This window comes from Urocitellus parryii, chromosome 9 (genome assembly GCF_045843805.1).
Source record: "Urocitellus parryii isolate mUroPar1 chromosome 9, mUroPar1.hap1, whole genome shotgun sequence".
Taxonomy (NCBI): domain Eukaryota; kingdom Metazoa; phylum Chordata; class Mammalia; order Rodentia; family Sciuridae; genus Urocitellus; species Urocitellus parryii.
In genome coordinates, this window is record NC_135539.1 from 19085253 (window position 1) to 19108833 (window position 23581).

General features: G+C 59.4%; 1 protein-coding gene across 4 annotated transcripts in view; it reads left to right on the forward strand.

Moving 5' to 3' along the window:
* Positions 1-4484: 4484 nt before the first annotated feature.
* Il4r (interleukin 4 receptor) overlaps positions 4485-23581 on the forward strand; it is a 33112-nt gene continuing 14015 nt past the window's right edge. The window contains exons 1-3 of one of the 4 annotated variants that reach the window (XM_026392096.2): positions 4485-4587; positions 21541-21628; positions 23443-23581. In XM_026392096.2, coding sequence (XP_026247881.2) covers positions 21559-21628; positions 23443-23581 — 209 coding nt within the window. In that variant the 5' untranslated portion in view covers positions 4485-4587; positions 21541-21558. Of the gene's footprint in view, positions 4588-14616; positions 14661-15259; positions 15380-18762; positions 18811-21540; positions 21629-23442 lie in introns of those variants that run through there. The other 3 variants (XM_026392097.2, XM_026392098.2, XM_026392099.2) reach the window with 3 other exon arrangements.

The window sequence follows — 23581 nt, forward strand, 5'->3', positions numbered from 1 at the left end:
CCATCATACTGGAAATCCTACCTAATGCAACAAGACACAGAAAAGAAGAATCGGACTGTAGACTGAGAAGGAAGAAGCCAAAGTGTCTTTGTGTTATGGTTTTGATCTTAAATGTCCTTCAAAGGCTCCAGGGTTGAAGGCTTGTTCCCAGCCCATGGTACTGTTGAGAAGTAGTGGACATCTCGGGAGGCCAGGCCTTGTGGAGAGAAGTGAGGGTGTTAAGTGTGTGCTTGGGGGCCCAGCTCCTTCCTCTTTCTCTTTGCCATGGGGTGAGCACTCTTCTTGCCATAGGCCCCAAAGCAACAAAACAAGTGACTGTGGACTAAAGCCTTTGTTACTACCAGCCAAAATAAACCTTTCTTCTTTTTAAGCTGTTTTTCTCAGGTGTTTTGTCACAGTGAGAGAAAGCTGACTAACACATTTTGTGGATGATATTATCATCTTTATGCTAAAATCCCAAAGAGTCAACCAGACACCTCCTAGAATTAATCATTGTAGCACAAGTTCAGGCTACAAGAGTAATAGACAAAAGTCAATTGCTTTCCCATATACCAGTGACGAAAAATTGGGAATTTGAATTAAAACTTAATGCCAGTCACATAAACATACATACAAAAAAAATGAAAAACACATAAGTATAAACCTAACAAATATTATAGGATATGTCTGAGGCAAACTATAAAACTCTGATGAAAGAAACCAAAGAGCTCAACAAATGGAAAGGTAGTCTATGTTCATGGATACAAAGACTCCATATTGTTCAGCTGATATTTCTTCCCAAGTTTATTCTCACAACCTGGATCAGGTTGTGAGAATAAAAGTCATATTGTGAAAGTTATTTTGTGCCAACAGATTGATTCTAAAGATCAGGTGGAAAATCAAAAGACCTAGAGTAGTCATGGGAGGAAGAACAAACTTAAAAGTTTTTTTAATCTTTTAAGTAAGTTTAAACTTACTATGAAACTACAGTATTCAGGACGGCAGGGCTAGTGAAACAGCTCAGGAAAAGACATGAAGGAATCTTAAAAGCTCGTGAAAGAAGCCAGTTTTAAGAGGCTACAGACTAGTTCCAACCCTGTGTCATCTTGAACGAGGGCAAAACTATGGAGACAGGAAAACGATTACTGGTTTCAGGGCTCGAGGTGCATAATGGATCATGAGGGCTATTTTCTTGGTTTCCAGAGCCGGGGCTGGCACCCAGGGCCTCGTGTGTGATAACCAAGTGCTCCACCTCTCACGGATGCCCCCAGCCCTGGCAAAAGGAATTTTTTAAGAAGGGGAAACTATTCTTTATGTCACTTTGTCAGTAGATATGTGACATAGTGCATTTGTCAATACAGAACTGGACGAGGGAGAGGCTGAAATTTAACGTCAACCTAGACTTTAATAATAACATTGCACCTCAATGCACTTCACCGATGCAAGATGTTAATAATAAATGAAATTGTGCACAGGGAGATGGACCTATGGGAGCTCTTGACTATCTGCTCAATTATTCTATCAAGCTGCAACTGTACCAAAAAAATAAAGTCTATTATTATTATTTTTTTTGTACCGGATATTAAGCCCAGGGGTGCTTAACCACTAAGCCACATCCCCAGCCCATTTTATTTTTTATTTTAAGACAGGGACTTGCTAAGTTGCTTTAGTTCTTGCTAAGTTGCTGAGGCTGGCCTCGAACTTGTGATCCTCCTGTCTCAGCCTCCTGAGCTGCTGGGATTACAGGAGTGCACCATGGTGCCTGGCGAGTCTCATCATTTTTTTTTTTTTTAACTGAAAGATAGGTTCCAACACGAGTAACTGTGTAACGATGTGAAGTGGGCTGAACTTGTGATGAGGCAAGAACTTGGGAACCCCCTGGATTGGGAGACAGTTTTTATTATTTTGAGGCCTCAGGCCCACTTCCAGACCTGACAGGCAGCTTGGATGGCTGATGACTGAAACAGTTTATGAGAAGATAAACCAGGGACCTCAGAACAACGAATGACCTGTTTCCCAGACTCTGCATTTTGACATAACCTCGGGGTTACGGTAAAGTGGCAAGGAGAGCACAGAGAATTCCCATAATCCTTCCCCCAGACTTACCCAACGTCTTCCTATCTGACCACGTCTGTTTGGAATGTCATTTCACAACTCAAGCCACGGGCTCAAGGAGAGGCTCTGATTAAGTGTTTCTTATCCCTGCCCTAATAAATATTTACCAAGGGCCCAAGGCACAGTGGGCGCTGTTCTAAGCACCGTCAAGTGCACCTCGCTAGTCCCCCTGAGGGAGCCCCAGGAGATGGGTCCAGCGCGACTCCACAGAACGGAGAGGATGGTGGGGCCCCCTGAGGGAGACCCCCTCGGCCGAGCCACACAGCCCAGGGGGGGGGGGGCAGAGCGGGCACCCAGACACAGGTGACGGGCGGGAAGGTAGCGAAGGGTGATTGAAAGACTCAGAAGACAGACTCCCGAGGGACGACCAAGGGGGGCTTTGGCTGCCTTCCCAGTGAGACTGGGCTCCGACTCAGACCCCCAACTCAGGACCCCAGAAGATTCCATCTGAAGGAGGGGACCTGCAGGGTCGGGTCTAGACCGCCGGGGTCCCCGGTGCACAGGTGAAGGGCAGTGAGGGGAGGGGCTGCCACGGGCGGGGTGTGGGGGTGGGGACGGGAGTGGGGGTCACCCCTGGACTGGACGGTCCTGCTCCTCTTGGAAGGAAAGCCCTCCCCAGGCCTGTCCCACTCAGCCGGGTCACTGTACTCCCTCCGAGGTGTGATGGTGCCTGTCACCTGCCCGGCCGACCCCCAGGCCCAGGAAGCCCAGCCGTGTCTTTCTCACTGTCCCCGACCCCAGCCCAGGGCCTGGCACACCGAGGGGTCCATACATAAAGGCTGGAGGGTGGTGGGTCCCCCATGTCCCCACAGCACGTCTCACCCCCGTTATTCGCCCTGCCGCCCCCTCCACCTGTCCTCTGTCTCCTCCCTCATCCCCACTGATGCTTGGGGTCCCCAACCAGAGGCCACCTCCTCCAGGAAGCCAACCTTGACTCCCAATACTGGGTCTTGCCCACGTGGTCCTGAGGTCCCAGAGGCAGGGCCTGGGTCTCTTCCTCATCTGCATTTGTCACAGGGTGAGGCACACAGAAGGGCCAAGTCAGAGTGAGTGCTTGAAAGAATGATCCAAGTGCTGTGACCTGTCCCCCAGGAAGATGACCTTCACCCACCCCAGCTCCACCGCTTTCACCCTCCCCCATGTGGCTTGATCCCTCTGCGCCCTCCCTGTCTCTGAGCGGTTCACCTCCACCATCGGGCTAGAAGCTCCTTGAAGACAAGGGTCAAATTACTCTCTGGCCTTCCTGTCCTGTGCAGCCTGAATCTACCTCATCTCTCTTTCCCTCTCACCTCTCTCAAAGCTCCACTGCTATCCTGGCTTTGAGCCATTGAAGCTCCACTATCCACTATACTAAGTTCATTCCCACCCCAGGGCCTTTGCACTTGCTGTCCCTGCTTTCTAAGATATGCTCTCTCTCCAGGGCCTCTTCAGCATTTCTGTACCCTTCTCAGAGAGGCCTTCCCTGGCCTGCCTCATCACCCCTAATAGATAGATCCCTTTTTTGTTTTATTTTACTTTTCTTCTTAGAACTTTTCATCAGCTGAAATACTTGGTTCAGGTTTGTTTGCCTTCCCTACCGTCTGGCTCCATCTGGGCTCCTGTGGCCACCGGTGACCTAGCCGGCTGCGAAGCCTGAGTTCCGATCCCAGCTCCTCTGAGCAAAGGTCTTACCAGCCCCGCGCCTCAGTTTCCCTACTCTAAATGGATGGCAGCGGTGACCGTCCTCACAGGTGATCCCGAGGAGGGGGAAGTGCGGGGACCGCGGAGGCTGGCCCAGAGCCCACGGTTGCCCTGACCACCGTGGACTGAAGGTTGTTCTGCTCTTTGCATTTTCCCAGCGCGGGCGCTCGGCCAACATTTGCCCAGAGAAAGAGCAAACATTGGCACCTGGAAGCCGCGCTGCTGGGAAAGGGGAGGGGGTCGGACTGCGCAGACCTCAGCCCCGAACGCAAGGGTCCCCTCCGCAGAGATGTGTCCAGGGGACTGGCGGGCAGGGGGATGGGGCAGGAGACAGGCCCCAGCTAAACCTGGGAGGCCTGGTTGCAGCTCGCACTTTGTCCCCAGGGCAAGGGGACCACTGCGGGGCTCTGGGTCCGCGGAGGGCGACCTCGGCTGCTGAATGGGAGACGGTGACTCTCACGGACGGTGACAGGGGCACAGTTCGGTTCCCTCCACCCCGAGGCTGCCAGGCTAGGGGCGGGGCCGGGAGGGGCGGCGCATGCAAATAACCTGGGCGGGACGGTGCATGCAAATACCCTGGGCGGGGCGGGGCGGTGCATGCAAATGCCCTGGGCGGGGCGGGGCGGTACATGCAAATGCTCTGGGCGGGGCGGGGCGGTGCATGCAAATGCCCTGGCGGGGCGGGGCGCAGGAAGACGGGCGGGCGGGTCCCCAGCCTAGGAAAACCCCGCACGGCGCGGGCCAGGGCCGGCAGCCCAGTGTCGCCTCTTCCCGCTTGGGCGCCGGCACAGCGAATGGAGCAGGGGCGCACAGGTAGGACCCCGGGACCGCGCGCATCGGAGCGCGGGGCGATCGTCAGGGACGCGCTTCGGGCGCCCGGGAAAGGCTGGGTCCCCGGGCGGAGGGGACCTCGGGGACTGTCCCGACTCCGCGCGGGGAACGTCTGCCCGCTGGGGCCCCGGTGGAAGCCCAAGCCTGTTCCTCCCCGCGTGCCTCGGGGGTCCGTCCACTTGGCCCGGGGAGGCTGGCCCTGGTGCTCGGGCACCCAGCGAGTCCCGAAAGGCGCAGCCCCCGTCGGGGGCTTGGCCATGTCGCGAGCGTGGGGTTAGGGCGGTCTGGGGCCACGCAGCCCTGCGCCCCGGACCGTCGCCCTGCTCTGCGCTCGGGAGGTCAGCCGGAGGTGGGGAGAGCCGGGAGGACCGCGGAGTCGGGCGCCAGGTCCGGGGATCCGGTGTCGCACGGACCGGGCCACAGGGATCCTCTCCAGGGGACTTGGTTCGGGTTCTGTCCCGAGCGCTGAAGGCACGGAGCGAAACCGCGAGCAGGTTTCTGCGGTCGGTGCGATCTGTCACGGTCATTTAACCGACGACGGGGACGCGCAGGCTCCGGGGTCGCCTAACTTGCCCGAGGTGCCGCCCACCGCCGAGTCCGGGAGCCCGATCGGACCGGACCCCGGGGCCCAGCGCCAGCCGCCAGGGCGTCCCAGCTCCCCGCCGAGGGCACGAAACCACCGCAGGAGCGGATCCTCCCGGGGAATTTTGTAAAATGGAGATTCCCGGGTCCCTTCCCTGCCTTCAGGTCCGCGGTGCCCGGGAACCGGGCTCTCGCTCCGCCCCCGCGCCGTCTCTTTCTCTTTCAGTGAGGTCGGCGCTTCTCAGAACCAGGCCCGACCCAGGACCCGCGATTTCAGGCTGGGATTCAGAGAGTGCCCCAGGCCAGCGCTGACCCTGCCCGGGGAATCCGACTCCCTGCCCTTCCCCAGGCCTCTGCGAGCTGCGGCTCTGGTTTTGGCTTCTCCCACCGCAGGTGGCCTTTTAGGAGCCTGGGCGTTTGCAGGGATGTCAGTCCCTTCCTACAGTCGGAGGGGAAACCCCGGGGCTGAGCCGCAAGTCCGCCCAGGGTGCCCCCAGCAGCCAGGGGCTTCCAGACCGCTACAGCCCATGACCCGGACGAGGGCACAGGGGCCCAGCATGGGGTGGGGGTGGCCTGGCCAGCAGCCCCGAGCTCCTGCCTGGCCCCCGGGGCCTGGGCACCGCTGGCTGTGAAGCAGCCCACCCCCCCCCCCCCCCGTCTGTGGATGTGGGGGGGAGTGCTGAGGAGGGCCTCCTGGGCAGAGGGGCCCCAGCAGGTGTGCCCAACTCGCCCCAGGCAGGCGGACAGGCTTCCTTCCCAGGGCACTCCTGGGTCTGCTCTGGGAAGCAGGAGGGGCCAGTCCAAAGCAGGGGAAGGTGGGGCCGCCCAGCAGCCGGGTCAGTGCGGTGGCTAGCCATCAGAGTCCGGCAGATTCCTGGGCCCCGCCCTGCTCCGGGTCTGGAGGGGCCCGTGGGGAGGACCAACCCCCAGAGAACTGCCCCAGTTCCACAGGCCCGGTTATTGGCAGGTCTGGGGACCCAAGGCCTCCCAGTGTCTGCGCAGTGACTCAGTGGCTGATAGGCCTCAGACAGCAGTCACCATGTCGCAGAAAGCCCAGGCGTGGCCGCAGCGAAGGCACTCGGCCTCCTGAGTTTGCAGGGGAGGGGACATTAAGTGTCCAAGGAGGGAGAAGAGAGCCGCTTCCCCAGTCCCCCTCCCCCCCAGTCCTCACCACCCCCTGGGGGAATGGGGACCTGATGGCTTTGGGACTAGCTGGCCACCAGCCCCTACTGCATCTGGGACAGAGCTTCCTCACAAGAGTAGGAATAGGGTTTTCATGAGGGTGTCTTAACACGGGGCTGCGGACGGCTCAGCTTGGCATGCGGGAGGCCCTGCTCCATCCCCCCAGTTCTGCAAAACCCATGCAGTGCAATTCCCGTCACACAGTAGGTCCACCGTGAGTGTTTCCGTCTGTCCGTACCTGCCCGAAAGTAGAGCTCAGAGGTTAGGAGCCTGGTCCCCCAGGTTCTAAGACTGGCTTTGCTACTGACCATGTAGCTTGCTTCTGGGAACCCCAGTCTCCACTGGGGACATGGGGACAGACGTGGCTTAGGCCACGGCAGTGAGGATCCCGTGAGTCCCACTGTGGCCGACATACGGAACGGAGCCTGAGACCCTGCCAGCACTGTGTGCTTGTTAAATAGACGCATCGGCGGCCTCTGCGCCTCCCAGGAACCCCAGGGATGGCGGCTGAGTTGACCCGTTTGGCAGACGAGGACACTGAGGCCCAGGGACGGGTGGGCCTTGCCCAGGTTCCCACATCTGAGAATGACGGAGGATTCACCCCGACCTTCCCTCCCAGCCCCCGATCTTTCCCATTTGGTCGCCAGTTTGCTGGTGCCACCAGGGACTCGGTGGCACGGTGGAGACCTGCCCAGGCACGCTTGGCCAGACTCTGCTGGGCAGGGAAGGGCGGAGGCTGGGGCTTGCTGGGACGCTGTGCAGACTTGACCCAGAGGAGGGGTGAGGTCCTGCGGAGGCCACGGGCCAGCTGCATCCCTCAGGATTCGCTGGGTTTCCCAGCAGATTGCTCTGGGTCTCTGAGGCAGAAAGAAGGGCACAGGTTCAAAGACAGGGGCCCTAGCTTGCTGCTTCCTAGCTGTGCCATCCTGAGGAAGTTGCTCAACCTCTCTGAGCCTCCCTTTGTTTGTCATGGGTATTTGGAATGAGAGTGTTCATGGGATAGGGTTTTTACTGGTTGGTTGGTTGGTACTGAGGATCGAACTCAGGGGCACACCACCACCGAGGCACATCCCCAGCCCTATTTTGTATTTTATTTAGAGTCAGGGACTCACTGAGTTGCTTAGGACCTCACTTTGGCTGAGGCTGGCTTTGAACTCTCGATCCTCCTGCCTCAGCCTCCCGAGCTGCTGGGATGACAGGTGTGCATCCGGCCATAAAAACTCTCTAGTGTTTACAGACACCTTGCCTGTGGAAGGGGCTCGGCGAGTGCTCTCTCTCTCTCCTTTTGGGATGGAGTCTCAGCTCCGGGTCCAGCACCTGGTTGCCTCGTTCATTTCTTCTTCGAGGGTTTGCTGAGCACCTGGATGTGCCAGGTGCTGGTGACAGGGCGTCAGACCGGGTCCTTGCTGCCCTGCAGGTCAGACGGGCATTAAGCAAAAACAGTAGATGCATACTGATCCACGACCTTAATCTGTCCTTCCGGAGCCCAGGAGCTCAGAAAATTGAGTTTGTCGTAACTTATTTGGAAGCAAATCGTGTCCTGGACCAACCGTGCGGCTCTGCGGGCCTCGGCCTCGCCCCTGGCTCGACACCCATGTCTTGGTGCTCACGGGAAGGGTGCAGGGTGCTGCTGCAGAGCCCCAAGGCTCTTCTGCATCCTGAGATTCTGATCCTGGATTCCCCATGAGGGTCGGGACCCCCATCATCCTGGGCCAGGGACCGAGGTCAAGCCGGGCACAGGTGGCATCGGGGAGAACCTCTGGGAGGAGGTGGCATTTGAGAGACAAGAGACGAGGCCTGGGCAAGAGGGGGCCCCGGGAGGGACCCCAGGAGGGCCAGGGACCCCTCTTCCGGCTGGCGTGGGCCACCCGGGCTGCGGGCACAGCTGCGTCTGAGGTGCCAGTTCTTGCCTTTCCAGGAAGCGTGGAGGAAGTCCTGAGGTTTCAGGTTCGGCTCAGACTGACTCATCCTCCCCCTGGGCCCCCAAGGGCCTCCCGACCTTCTCTGGGCCGCTTCAGAGATCCAGAGCCGTGGCCTCCCGCCCAGGCCATCTCCCGCTGGGCCACATCTGGACAGGGAGGAAGTGGGTGCTGGCAGAGGCCGGGAAGCCTGGCCAGGGCCTGGGGGGCGGGCCTGGGGCTGGGTCTAAGAGCCTGCAGCCTGCAGCCGGCACAGCCCGTGGACACAGTGACAACAACCAGCTCTCACGTGTCCTGGGTGGCAGCCGCAGCAGGCTGGGGGCTCATGCTCACGCCACAGACAGACCAGGGACTGGGGACACCATGGAGAGTGACCCAGAAGCCAGGGCCCTCGTGGGGTTGACAGTCTCGTGGGGAAGGTGACACCCAGGAGGGAGCTGCGACTGGAAGTCCCAAGACACGTGGCTCTGTGGACAGAGGGGGAACCAGGCAGCAGCGGGAACGGCACGTGCAAAGGTCCTGAGGTGGAACGGGCTTGGTGGGGTTTGTTCCAGACCAAGAAGTGGGTGGGGTTGGGTGGAAGTGAGTGCGCAGGAGAGGGGTAGGTGAGTGGCTGTCGCAGTTGCTGGCTGGACCTGGCAATCTGTGGCACTGGGTCCCCCAATAGTTTTACAGGTGGTAATTGAGCTGAGCAACACCCCATGCTCAAAAGCAGAGGGCAGAGGGCGCCGAGGAGAGCCGAGGCTGGGCTCCAGGTCAGGGACCAGGCAGGGAGGAGTCCTGGGGGTGAGCAGGGCATGGCTCCCGGTTCCCTAGGGTGGCCTGGGTGGACACTCACTGACTGCCACAGTCACAGGCAGAGTCTGGTTCAGAGCCGGGGCCGCTGACCCAGAAGCCCCCGCCTCTCACCCCAGCCTCCTCCTCCCACCCCGGCCTCCTCCTCCCACCCCGGCCTCCTCCCGCCAGCCCGGGGAGCAGCCCTGACCAGTTTCTTGGTTGGAAATAAGGGGGTGCCTCATCGGATTTAGAGAACTTGGGGAGCCCTGAGGTTTTCCTGGGGTAGCCAGGGAAGGGCTCTGTCTCCTGGAAAGAGGAAGTGAAACTGGCGGGGGAGGGGTGCCCATCCTGCTGGGCCTCCCCTCCATCTCGCAGAGGCCGGCCTCCAGAGGCCGTGGACTCCACAGCTGAGCAGCTGGGGAGCATCTTTCCTGAGATTGAGCCAAATGAGCTTTGGGGAGCTCCCAGTTTCTGGCTCTGTCTAGTTCTTGCCCCTTAGGGGTAGTGACTCCCTCTTTCCTCCCCAGCCCTGGATTTCTCTCTCTCTCAGAACACACACCCGCGGCTCGTGCAGAACTACGCTTCCTATAAGTCTTCCTCTAATTAGCAGGGTCTCACCGAGTTGCTTAGGGCCTCGATTTGAACTTGCAATCCTCCTGAAGAGATGATTATAGTCTGGCTTGGGACATAATTCAGTTTAGCCGTAGCCTCTTCCAAAGCCTTTCCAGTCAGACAAGAGGAGACTGTGACCTCCTTGGAGCTAGAGCATGTATCTTCGTTGATGCAATCTGCAGCCATGCTTTGTAGCAGCTACGTCCCAATTGGGGCTTATATTGGGCTCATAACTGAAACCTCCATCTTTTTCTTCTACATGAGTGTCTGCCCATCAAAGATCCTTCTTTGTTGAGATTCCTTGTTGGAGGCTAACCATTGCTTTCAGGGTTTCTTCTTTTCTAGTTAACTCCATTTCGGGCTGAATGGCTATGATTTTGACTTGAAATGCTGCTTTGGCTTCCTTTGATAACTCTGGTCCCACCGCCCTCCACCATCCAAATAGTTTATAATGTCCCTTTCGATTTCCTTTTGAAGAGTTATTGAAAGTGTCATGGGCTTTTAAAATATTGGGGGTTGTTTTCTAAGTCATTTTGTTGATCTTGAAATTGGGTCATGATGATCGTTGAGATCAAGATATGCAACTTCCCTCCCGACGGCGGAGGATTTGCTGAGGTCTCTGTAGGGTTTTCAGGTCATTTTTTTTCTGCATGTTCCTCTTGTACTTTTAAAGGATGCATTTTTCTGTGGTGTGTAAAGTTCTAGAACCGCATCCATGAGCTCAGGGGCGCTAATCGCGTTGTTCTGTTTCTGGGTTCCTCTGTGTCTTTCTGCACTGGAGGATCTGAACCCGGCTCCTGGGACTTCTGCTGATTTTCCGCTTTCATTTTGGAGCCGTGCTGCGGGCACAGAGCCCTGGGGTAGAGCAAGCTGCGTGACTCTCACGCCTCCTTGGAGAACTGCTCCTCTTATCACTACAAACCTCCACGTTCTCCCTTTTCTGCCTCAATGTCTCGAATTCCATCTTTTTTCTTTTTTTGGGGGGTGGGTTAGGTTTCTGAGGATTGAACCCAGGGGCCCTCGACCTCTGAGCCCCATCCCCAGCCCTATTTTGTATTTTACTTAGAGACAGGGTCTCACGGAGTTGCTGAGGGCCTCACTATGGCTGAGGCTGGCTTGGAACTCACAGTCCTCCTGCCTCAGCCTCCCAAGCGGCTAGGATCACAGGGGTGTGCCACCACGCCTGGCTGAATCCCATCGTATTTAATATCAGTATTACTCCTCTCTGTGTTATTTTTCTTTTTTAAATTTTCTAACAGACATGTCACTTTTTATGCCTTTATTTTGTTCATTTTCATGTGGTGCCGAAGTCAATCCTGGTGCCTCGCACGTGCCGGGCGAGCCCTGCTGCTGAGCCCGTGCCCAGCCCCTTTGTGTTATCTTGATTTGCATTTTTCTTATTTAATTTCTCAGTTCTTTACTTTTTTTGGTTCAGCCCCAAAGTGGTAGGAATTTGCTTGCCCCCAGTCTGCCCAGATTGGCTTTCTTTTTGGTCCTGGGCTTTGAACCCAGGGGTGCTGACCCCCTGAGCCCCCTCCCCAGCCCTTTTTAATTTTTTTGAGACAGGGGCTCGCTGAGCCGCTCGGGGCCTCACTAAGTCGCTGAGGCTGGCCATGAACTAGTGACCTTCCTGCCTCAGCCTCCCACGTGCACAGCCCGGGACATCAGATGAGTTTTATAGAAACAAGGCTCGCATTTTAGCCTCTGTGCGTGGCCATAATCTCCAGCAGATGGTCCTCCTGGTGGACTCTGGTTTCTTCTTCCTTGAGGCGGGGTGTCACCCGACCTGCCTTTCTCTCCAGGTTTTCCTGAAAATCAATATGGTAGGCGGGGCTGGGGGTGGGGCTGGCTCAGGGATAGAGCACTGGCCTCCTTGGACCTGGAGTGTAGACCTTTGTGGATGCAACCCGCGTTCCTACCTGGTGGCCACGGTATCTCACCCGGGCTCCTGTTGGGCTTCTCAGCTAAGACGGTCACGAGTTCAATCCGGGTTTGATCTCAGCGCAGCCAGATAAAATAAAAACACATATAAACGTGAAAAGGAGTACGAAAGGCATTGGGAACAGCCCCGTGCAGACCGGTCACAGGTGCAGTAGGTCATGGGTGAGCGTGTCACCAGGCCGTGGGTGGGCGGCAGAGCCCCACCCCCGGGCACAGAGGAAGGCTGACCGAGGCCCCGGGGACGTCCTCAGGAGGAAGCCACCTGAGTGGGGAGGGGGCAGCCTGGGGCAGGTCTGGGGACCCCTGGGTGGGGCAGGAAGGGGCTGGTTTGTGAGGAGGGCTCCCCAGTGGGGAGGGGGCCGTGGGCTTCCAGAGGTTTAGGGACCCCCTGGGACCCGGGGCGCAGCTCAGGGACATCGCCATGGCAACCAGAGAGTGGGGGGGGGGCGGCCTGGAACGTTCTCAGGCGCCAGGGCTTGGGCTGCAGGGGGTCCATCCCCGCCCTTCCCCCCCCCCGCCGAGGGCCTTTAGTGTCTCGGGACAGTCCACCCCCACCCCAGAGGGCACCAGCTGGTGACTGTAGCCACACGGGGGCCACACGCTGGGACTTCGGGGCCATCAAGATGACTCATGTAAACGGGCGCCGAGGGGCACCCCTGTGGTCCCAGCTCGGGAGGCTGAGGCAGGAGGATCGCGAGTCCAAAGCCAGCCTCTGCCAAAGCGAGGCCCTCAGCAACTCGGTGAGACCCTGTCTCCAAATAAAATGCCAAACAGGGCTGGGGAGGGGCTCAGGGGACAGTGACCCTGAGCTCAATCCCCAGGACCCAACAATAACATAAAATAAAAGGACGACACTCGAAAGCAGGCGGAGTCCAGCTGCTTTCCAAAAACCAAGAGACGGGCAGCCCCGGGCCTGTGCCCAGGAGGAGAGCAGGCGCCGCGCTTCAGGGTCAGGTGCCGACTGCCCCACTCCCTGGACCGCAGGCCCCGCGGCTTCCTTCCTGCGGAGCTGTTTTTCTTTAAGTTTAGTTTTTTTGATTTTTTTTTTTTCTTAAGAGACTGTGTGGCCCAGGCTGTCCCAGAACTCCTGGGCTCACGCCATCCTCCTGCCTCAGCCTCCCGCCTCAGCCTCCCGCTTCAGCCTCCCACCTCAGCCTCCCACCTCAGCCTCCCACCTCAGCCTCCTGAGTGGCTGAGACTGCAAGCAATGTCTTTTTCAGGCTTTTCAAAAATATTTTTATTTATTTATCTATGTATTTTGGGTGCTGGGGATCTAACCCAGGGGAGCCTTACCCCTGAGCTACATCCTTTAATTTTTTTTTTTTTTTTTAATTTGAGATCGGGCCTCACTAAATTGCTGAGGCTGGCCTCGAACCTGCAATCCTCCTACCTCAGCCTCCCAAGCTGCTGGGATTACAGCGTGTGCCATGGCGCCAGCCTCTGCCCGGCTCTTTGCCTTTCTCTTGCAACCTGTGAGTGCAGAGCACAGAGGGGGTAAAAGCGGGGGCATTTGTATGAATCAGTAGCTCACCGGCCCCTGCAAAGGTCCCCTGCTGCCACCTCTGGCTGAACCCCCTCCCCCAGGTCACCCGCCTGACCTCTAACCCCAGGAAAGCTCTTTCTCCTTTTAAGCTGAGTACAAATGAAGCCGCGTGCTCTTTTGAGCCTGGCCTGCTTCCCAAGAAGACACTTGTGACCCTGAGACCCTTTTGAGCCTGGCCTGCTTCCCAGGAAGACACTTGTGTCCCTGAGACCCGTCAGCCTGGGCTGTGATGGCGAACGTCAACTCCACCAACGCTGTCCTAGGCCTCCCCCACCACGCCATGGTCTCTTTGCCTCCTTGCGATCACCCAGTGAAGCAAATGATCCTGTTCCCCTCACCCAGATGAGGAGACCGAGGCTCTGAGTGGACCCCAGCTTGTAGGATCTCTCAGCCAATCAGAGTGGAGCATGCACCTAGTCCCCGGGGCGTGCTTCTGGGTCCTCGATGCTCTGGGATCCCTGCCCACGTGGAGGCCTTCCGTGTCTGGGTCTCCCCTCCCAGGCTAGGAGCACTGCGGGTGAGATAACAGGAAGAACCCAGAGACAGCACCTCCCCCTCGCCAGGCGGCACGCAAACAGGGAACTCTGATCTGTGGCCACACGTCCCTGGCTCCGGGCTGGCCAGGGGCAAAGTCCTGCTCACGTTGACACAGACGCTCTCCGGGCGAGGGCTGGGCGAGCAGTGACAGAGCTCCGGTCCTGACTGACAGTTTCCTGCTTCATCATCGCAGGAAATTTCTGACCCCGCTGAACCTCAGTCTCTTCTTCTGTGCCCGGGGGAATGTGGGCCCCATCTTCCACACTGGGCTTACTCAGAGGGGCAAACAGAGGCGGGTAGTAGAGGACCGAGTCTGTGAATGCGTCCTGGGTGCTGGGCACAGTACCGAGGACTCCAGAATTAGAACTTCTCGGTTCGAATCCCAGCCCCACTATTTACGGGCTGTGCATCCTCAGGCAGGTTCCTGGACCTCTCTGGGCCTCCATTTCCCATCTTTACAATGAGGATGCTGTCAACCCACCTGCTGTGCTCCTCTGGTCAGGGTCAGGTGGTTAAGTGAGGGTCCAGGGCTCCTGAGCACCTGAGCTGGTGACAGAAGCTGTTGCTCTTTGGGGGGGGGGTAGGGACCCGTGCTGCGGGGCTCAGGGCACGGCCGCTAGTGGCCAGTGGGACCCGGGACACACAGGGGCACTGGGGGCTTGTCCACCAGGAACCAACGTCACTTGGCCACTGTGCCATCAGCTCCTGGTGCCAGCCTCCTGGTCCCTGCCCCTGGGCTGTGGAGGACGCCCGGGAAATGCCACCCGGCCGCCTGGAGGGGAGCCCAGCCCTGTGCCTGCGGCAGGGGACTCCCGGCCAGAACCGGGCAGTGTTCATGCAGCTGCCAGGCGGAAAATTCCAGCCCTGGGGACAGCGGCCAGGGGGTGGGGGAGGCGGCCTGGGGGGGGGAGGGACAGCGCAGGGGAGGCGCCCCACTGTGCGCAGGAGCCGGGGATTTGAGCGTAAGTAGGGGACGCGGTGCCCAGCAGGCCGCCGTGAGCCGGGCACAGGGAGCGGGCGGGCAGGAGTGGCCCTGGGTGGCCTGGGCACCGCTCCTCAGCGCAGGCTCAGGGTGGGGCTTGACGGCCAGGACCCCAGTGGGGGGGGGTCCCCTGGGGCTTCCCGGGGCCCGGCCCCCAGTCTGAGGCCAACAGGAAGAGCCCCGCGCTTCAGCGTGACAATCTGCCCCCGGGCCCTGTCCTGTGAAGGAGGCCCCTGGTCTCCACCCGCTTCCCTCCCAGGACCCTGCAGACTCTGTCACTGGGTTTGATGATCGCACCGTGGGGGGGGGGGCTAAGACTCTGGGGACCCCTCGGAGAGACCTGACCCTCTAGGACCAGGCGGTCCCCCACCCAGGGCCACCTGAGCCCCAAGAGGCTGGGTCCCCGCAGTCCCTACCCCCAGAGTCACCGGATCCTCGTCCTGGCTCCCACCACCCCCCACAGCAAGCTGCCAGCCGTCCCCGGGGAGCCCCCCTCGTCCCTCTGCCCCCCGCCCCTGGGAGCCCCGTCCCCGGCCACCTCCACCCCTGGCCCTTTGTGCACCCAGCCCAGGGACCCTAAAAGCCTTGTTCTGTGTCCCCTCAAAATGCACAGGGGCCTCCGTCTGCCCCAAGTACCTGTGACAAGAAAGGGACGGACGGACCACTGAGTGGTGGTGGCATTGCTGCCACCTGCACACAGTAGGTGTTCAGAAAACTCCTGCCACAAGAGCAGGGGGGGGGGCCTGCGAGGGGACGCAGGTGCCCAGGGAGGGGCTGACCTCTGTCCGCTGGGCGGTGGGCAGCAGGACGGGGCTGTGGCCAGGTGGGCGGAGCTGAGGGCGCGCGGGCACCTGGCGGGGCTCAGCACCCGGGAGGGGGGCGCCAACGTGGTGGCCGTTTCTGGGAACTGGTCAGGCGCTGCCCCGGGATCAGTGTGTCCTTGGCCTCTGGCCAGCCCGCCCAGCTGTCCTGCAGGCGGAGGGACTCCAGGCCAGCCCCAGGGGAGGCCCAGGGGTCAGCGCTCCAAGGCCACCCGCAGTCCGCCGCCACTTCCTCTGCAAAGTGCTACCCGCCACGCTGGCTGCTTCCTGTCCAGGACCCGCCCGTCCGGGGACAGGCTTTCCAGCCAAGGGGGGCCAAGACCAGGCACCCGGACCCTGTGACCCCCCAAGGCTCGCGGTTCACCTCCTGGTGATGCTTTTGTAGAGTGAGTGGCGGGGTGTCTACTGACCTGGCTGCTTCCTAATTCCATGACCTTGACCTTGTCCCTTGCCCTCTCTGGCCTCACTTTTTCTATCTGATCGGAGCATCATCCAGGGGCCCTGGCAGGCTCCTGGACTCCGGAGCCACGCTGCCTGGGTTCCTCCTGCTGTGTGACCACGAGAAGGTGTTCTGACCTCTCTGGGCCTCCGACGGCTCATCTGTAAATAGGGTGTTAATGGCACCCACCTCACAGGACTGTAAGAACCTAGTGACGGATGCACTGTGCGCACTCGGAACCCAGAAGCAGCACCACGTACTGCAGTTATTACAGGCAGGAGCCTGGTAGGTGGTCTTGGTTTTAAAACAGATGACGGAGTGTCGTTGCTGAGTTTTTACCACCCACTCACTCACTGATGGGTGCTGACGGAGCACGTGGTCTGTAGGTGTCATGCTCGGCTGTCCATACTGGGGACAAAGCAATGACCGGGGGAGACATTTCTGCCCTCATTTCTGCCCTCTCACATTCTCATAGAGAGAGACCAAAAACGTATGCCTAGACCAATGTCTGACTCGCTATCCTTTACGCTCTCAATTTCACCATGGAGCAGCATCTCGAGGGTGGCTATTTCACCTCTTCTAGCATCGACTTCTTTCGTGAACCATTTATGACCTTGGCCTGTTTTTCTTAGAGGGTGTTTGTCTTGTTGATTTGTAAGGTCTCTTTATATATGAAGGCTCTTACACATGGTGCAGGGCTACCTTTTCCTGATCTTTTCCTTGCCGCGTTGTCCTGATACAGTAGAGGGAACCCAGAGCCTCACCCAGGCCGGGCGAATGCTCCACCCCTGAGCTCCACCCCCAGCCCCTTTTCCCTTCTTTTGATGTAGGGAAGTTGAACACGTTCTCTGCCACCAGATCTGTCAATCTTCGCCGTCCACATCCTGAAATCAGATCGACACTCACACGCTTAACCTCACGAATGTGATCAGAGATGGTGATAAGCAGTGACAGAAATCAACAAAGTGGGGTGACAGACTTCAGGAGAGAGCCCCGGGCAGATGGGGCTGGGGTCAGGGAAGGCTGACTTGGCAGGTGGCAGGGGTTTCCGGGGAGGAAGGAGCTGGGCTGTGTCAGGGCTCCAAGGGCCCCTGGAGGCTTGGGGGGCAGGGAGGGAGGATCAAAGGGAAACTTAGAGGGTGGCAGGGGCTGGGAGAGGCCAAAAATATATGCACAGACAAATGCGTAACGTCTGACTAGCTACCTTTTACGCTCTGAGCTTCACAGACGAGCAGGTGGCTGTTTCACATCTCCGAGCATCAATTTTTTCATGAACCATTTATGTCCTTTGCCTACTTTTCTGAAAGGAGTGTTTGTCTTGTTGATTTGTAAGATCTCTTTATATACGAAGGCTCTTACCTATGGTGCATGGCTGAAAAACGTCTCTGGCCACAGGGGAGACAGGGGGTGGCAAGGGTCTGCAGAGACCGCTAACTGCCCTTCCCTGGAGACCTCGCTCAGCCCCAGGACGGGTTTTGAAAAAATCATGTCACTCTCCTGCCAGAAGACCCTCATGGCTGTCACTGCCCAGCGGAGGGGACCTTGACTTGGAGTCCACACTTGGGCTTTGGGGGATCCCTGAACCCCTGAACAGAGAGCAGTATTAACTGCGTGCGCCTGCTAGGGAGAGGGCTCATATGGCATCCGAGACGCAGATGGGGTTCAGTGACCCGGAACACTGAGGGTGAGAGAGGTTGAGGGGCCTGAGTGCTGGGTTCGAATCCTAACCCGGTCACACTTGGGCTGCCTCAGGCAGGTCACTTCACCTTTCTGTCTCATCAGGAAAAGGAGAAAGTGACGGGACCCGCTTTCTGTTTCGAATGGAAACGAGCTAAGACGCGAAAAACAACTAGAAGAAAACTTGGCGTGTGGTAGACACTGTGTGTTAGGTGAAGGACGGGGCTGAAGGACGTAGGTAAAGACTTTCTGGGGTGTCACGGCCTCTCAGTGCTGGTTGTGATCACAGCCGCCGTCATTTGCCAGGCACACACAGTTGGACACTCTTACCTCCTTTGTGCTGGATCTTAGACCTCTATTCATAGGACCTCAGGTGACTTTTTTTTTTTTTTCTTAAACTGCTGCAGCCTCATTAAAATGAACACCCCCAGCTGTTCTGCTGCTGTCCGGTTCTGGTTTATCCAGCTCGTTTCACATCACCTTCCGAGGTCCAGCCTGCAGTTCTGGGGGAAGCTGCAGGAACTATTGTGCCGCCATGCACCTCGGGCTCAGAAGCGGACGGACTGGGGTTCTGATGCTAGCCCTGCCCTCCGGCCAGCTGTGGGAGCCAGCCCGCAAGGCACTTGACCTCTCTGACCTCAGTTTCTTTATCCAGAAAGTGGGGACAGCCGCCCTCTGGCAGGTTCTTGGACCCGCTCCACGCAGGCACGCTGCCCAAGCCCTGAGCAAGCGTCTGCACGGGCACTGGACCAGCCGGGGTTGTTTGCACAGAGACTTGGCTGAGCCCGAGGAGGCCGTGGGCCAGCCCCGCTCCGCCCTGACCCCATCCGGACCTCCCTGCCCAGGAGGACCGTGGCCCAGGAGGGAGACCTCGCCACCAGGAATCTCTGAACTTGTCTGGCCACGGGCCTGACCCTGGTCCCGGGCAGCCGTTTATCCTAATTCCTTGAGTCCTCTGCTCCCTGCGAGGCAGGGCGAGACCTCTTCTGGCACCGCATGGGGCCCTGGCTCCCCTAAACGCAGCCACCCCACGCCTTGAGGGGGGCCCTTGACGACCCGGCCCTCTCTGGTAGACCTCACGGTGCTGGTCCTGCTGTGTGACCGCGAACTGCATCCCAACTTCTCTGTTTTCTTGTCATCCGGAATGAGGGCTGGCTAATGGGACGCCTCTGCGTCTTCTGCCGCAGGACACAGTGAGCATGGGGTGAACCTGTGGGCATGAAAGTCACTGGGGCCGCGTGGAGGACACGGGCATCGGGGACCCGGCGGCCCACACCCTGCTCACACCCCATTCCTTGATCCTCAGTGTGACTTTCAGCCAGGAGGGCAAATGGGGGTTTGGGGAAGATGTCCCGCCTCCTCCCACCCCGGGGCTGACCCCACGTCCTATCCAATGTGAATCTGTTCTAGAAACAGTTACAGAGCCAGGCACAGTGGGACAGACATGTCTGTAGTCCCAGCGGCTCCGGAGGCTGAGGCAGGAGGATTGCAAGTTTGAGGCCAGCCTCAGCAATTTAGCAAGACCCTATTCAAATAAATAAATAAACAAATAAATAAACAAACAAACAAACCAGGGCTGGGGACGTGGCTCAGTGGTGGAGCCTCCCTGGGTTCAACCCCTGGCACCAAAAGGTAAAAATGAGAAGTTCCAGGCACAGCGTGTGTGTCAGGCCCGCGCCCAGCTGCCCTGGCTCTGGGGGTGACAGACGGGCAGACAGAGGGCTCCCGGGGGTTCCTTGTCCCACACGTTAGGGTGGCCACTCTGACTGCGGGCTGAGCGGCGCCTGCGGGTCTCCGTGAGGTCAGTCCTGCCGACCGTCGCCTCCCCATCCACCCGTGGCCCTCGGGGTCTGCGGGGGGCAGCGGACCTTTGCCTCCTCTCTCTGGCTGTCCCTGGCCCAGGGCTGCAGTCCCTCCCTGTCCTCCCCTGGGCCCACCTTGGCCCGTCCCGCCTGATTCCTGGTCTTGGTGGCAGGTCCCCCTGGTCCCTCAAGGCCCCTCTGGCACTTTCCCTAAGGAGCTCTGAGTCCTCCCTGTGCAGAACACGCTGGTCACCCTGGAGGCTGGCCCAGGGCAGTGCTCCTCCCCTGCTCCGTGGTGATGCGGGTGTCAACACCTCCGGTCCCCCGGAGGCAGAGCGCGTGTTTGAGGAATGGCAGTGGCCGCCTCTGTTCCCGTGTGTCACTGTGGCCGAGGGCTCGCCTGTATAACGGTTTGTCACGTGACGCCAGCAGGGCCTCAGACATCTCAGCTCTCCCGTCTCTTGGTGGCCTCCAGAGGCCACCAGGAGGAACCTAGCCACCTAGGTCTGTGTGGTTCCCACGGTGAAGTCCTCAGGATGTGGCCCGCCATCCAACATCATGGACTGTACTTAGGAGGTGCCCGGGGCCTGAGTGACCATCCACTGCAATGAATGACCCTGGGTGGGGCTGGAGACTTATCAGGGACGGTTCAGCCAGGCGTCTGCAACCCAGCAGCTCCGGAGGCTGAGACAGGAGGATCGCCAGGTCAAGGCCAGCCTCAGCCAGTTAGCGAGGCCCTAAGCCGCTCAGCGAGACCCCGACTCTGAATGAGAGATCTTAGAAGGGCTGGGGATGGCTCAGTGGTGGGGCAGCCCTGGGTTCCATCCCGGGGACAACCACTCCTGAGGGAGGTGCGTGTGTCACTGTGTCCTTCAGATGTGGGGGCTGGGGGCTCGGAGAGGACAGGAAGAGGGGGGGTGTCAGTGAGACGCAGGTTGGGTGGGGGAGGCGCCCCGAGTGTGGCGGGCGCAGTTCATTCCTGGAGCTGGGAGGGCCCATGGCAGGGTGGGAGGGCTGGGGCCCACTCGGTGGCCTCTCCCGAGGGTCGGAGTCGCCGGGCGCTTCCCGCAGGGGTTAGGGATCTGGAGGGGCAGGAAGCCGACCCCGAGGCCCAGCCCGATGCTGCACACCTTGGGGGTCCTCCGGGGCCATCCTGGGCGGCAGGAGAAGAAGCCCGAGGGTCCCCAAGACCTCAAGACGCAGGTGCCCCAACCCGAGCTGCCCACCTGGAGACCCCAACACAGAGACCCAAGTGGGGAGGGGACACTGGGCCTGGGGGCACATGGCTGGCGGGGGGCGGCGCTAAGCCAGTGCGTCACATTTACAAGGAGTTGGAGTTGACGTCTGGCTCCTGGGGTTCCGCCTCGGGGCCGTTTTCTGAAGGACAAGAAGAGGGGCCGTGGGCTAAATGTGTCCCCAAGTCTGGGTGTCGGAACTGCATCCCCAGGGACATACACCGAGGAGGCCCGTGGGAAGTGACCAGGTGTCTCATAAGAGAGGCGAGGGCCTTAGGAGGAGCTTCCTGTCCCTCTGCCACGGGGACAGCCACAGGGGACAGAGAGGGGAGACAGAGGGCCTGGCCTGGTCTTGGACTCTCTACTGTCCCGACCTGGGCACCACACCGCTCTTCACAGACCGCCAGGCCGGGGCGCTGTTGTCCAGCAGCAGGAACCCGCTCAGGTGGCTGAGGACACTTCTCCAGCCTGCGCCGTGTCCCCGTCACCGCGTAAGGGCGCCACACATTTCCGCGCATGGGACCCCCGCCACACCCCAGTGAGAGGGGGTCTCCTGGAGAGTACTTGGCAGATGAGGGAGATCAGGCCCTGAAACACAGGTGGCCTAAGGGTGACAGCCAGTAAGTGACACAGCTGGTGTTGAAACTTGAAGTCATCGTGCGTGTGTGGGGACGGCTCTCCCAGGGTGCCCCGTGAAGAAACATCCCAGGGACAGGGGACCAGTGGCTGAGCCTCTGCCCTGTCAATCTGGGTGGCATCTGATGTCTACAGAGTGCAGTGAACTTGGGGACCTGGGGACAGAGGCACAAGTGCCCAGGGCGGGGAAAGCTGTGTGGGGCGAGCGAGCCAGAGCCCAGTCAGCACTCACGCCCCTTTGTCTCCGCAGGCGCCCTGGCATCTCCCCATGGGGTGGCTTTGCTCCCACCCCCTGTGCCCTGTGAGCTGCTTGATCCTGGTGTGGGTGACAGTCGTTGGTAAGTCACCATCTCACTACGTCCACTTATTGACTCTTAACGATGTGCCAAGGTCCTGGGGCACATCAGCAAACAGAACAGAGATCCCCTTATGTGGCAGGGGGAGGGGACAGCCAGTGACAAATGGTCCTGAATGCAGTTATTTTCACTGAGAGTAATTCATGTGGAAGTTCGCGGTCGTCCTGGAAGGGCAAGGAAATAACTCAAGGTTGACGCTAAAGGTCATCAGAGGTGGAAAAGGAGAACGTGGAACAGTCGGGTGCCGCGCGGCGGGTGAGGTGGGGGGTGAGGTGGGAGTTGGGTGGGGGCCGGAGAGTGGTGCCTGGGAGAGACGCAGCAGAGGCCCCAGTGGAAAGCCCCCTGGCTCGGGACGGGGGAGGACCCGAGGGGGACCACTGTGTGGGGGCAGGAGCAGGAGGAGCGGGGCCTGGGGGCAGCGTGGCGGGTCTGAGCAGAGGGGCAGGAGGGGTGAGGCCAGGGAGGGTCCTGGCTGCCACGGGAAAGGACCGGAGGGGCCAGGACGGAGGTCAGGAGGCACAGGGCTTCTGGGTCCACCTGGCAAGTACATTTGGGGACAGACTAGAATGGGGGCACAGGAGAGAGGGGGGTCCAGGATGCCTCGAAAAGCTCCCACCCAAGCCCCAGGGGAGGGCGTGCACTTCTGGGATGCAGAAGGAGGCTGTCGGGGCGGGGCTTGATATGGGGCGGGGCTTGTGGAGGGGAGTGGCTTGGGATAGAGGGGAGGGGCTTAGGGAGGGGTGTGGCTTGGGATAGAGGGCAGGGATTGGTATAGAGGGGCGGGGCTTAGGTGGAGAGTGGAGTGGCTTGGGATAAAGGGTGGGGTTTGGGATAGAGGGGCGGGGCTTGTTGTTGGGGGCGGGGCTTGTTGTTGGTGGGCGGGGCTTGGGCTGGGCGGGGCCGGAGTTGGGCCCGAGATGAGCTTGAGATGGTTCTTGGGCTCCCAAGCCTCTCACGGTCCCCCCCAACATCGCAAGCCCTGTCCGCTGGACAAGAGCACATCACTGTGGACTGGGAGGGGACAGTGCTGAGCCTGAAGCTCAAGGCCGGAGCCGGGTGGCCCAGAGCTCTGGGACGACTTAGCGGACCCCGTGCACCCTGCCCGATGCGGCCCTCCAGCCTCTGCCCACCCTTCCCTTTCTTCTCTCCTGTGGCCGAACCTACTAGAAGCCAGAGGACAAGGGACCTGAGCGAGGGCGACCATGGGGGTCAGGCAGCCTCCTGAGCACAGAGCAGGCAGGGGGGATGGGAATTGAAGGGGACAGTGATGGGCAGATGGATAGTGGCCCCTGCCTGTCCCGGGTCCCTGGAGCAGGAGCCTGTGGGACAGACGGGCTCGCACTCGTTTCTTTTTTCTTTCTTTTTGTTTTGTTTTGGTGTCGGGGACTGAACCCTGGGTGCTGACCCACTGAGCTACACCCCTAGCCCTTTTTACTTTTTGCATAGTGACCCCGTTGGCCGAGTTGCTCAGGGCCTCACTAAGTTTGCTGAGGCTGGCCTTGAACTCGAGGCCTCCTGAGCTGCTGGGATGGCAGGCGTGCACCCCCGCGCCCAGACTTTTTTTCCCCTTTCATTCGACCAAGGGTGAGTGGTTGGGTTCCCACCGGGTACAAAGGCATGGGGTTCCTTCTCCTCCACGGGCCCCACACCTACCTGGAAGCCCCAGTGCCCTGGTCCTGGCCCCGCTCTAAGGACTTGACACTCCGCTTCGCTGGCTTTGGGCTGGTTCCCTCCTTCTGGGGGTGCGTGCCCCCGGCTGTTGGGCTCCGGGCATCTCAGGCATTGTGTCCCCACAGGGAGCATGAGGGTCCTGCATGAACCCACCTGCTTCTCGGATTATATCAGCGTCTCCACCTGCGAGTGGCAGCTGGACGGTCCCCTCAATTGCAGCGCGGAGCTCCACCTGTCCTACTGGCTGGATTTCGAATTCTCCGA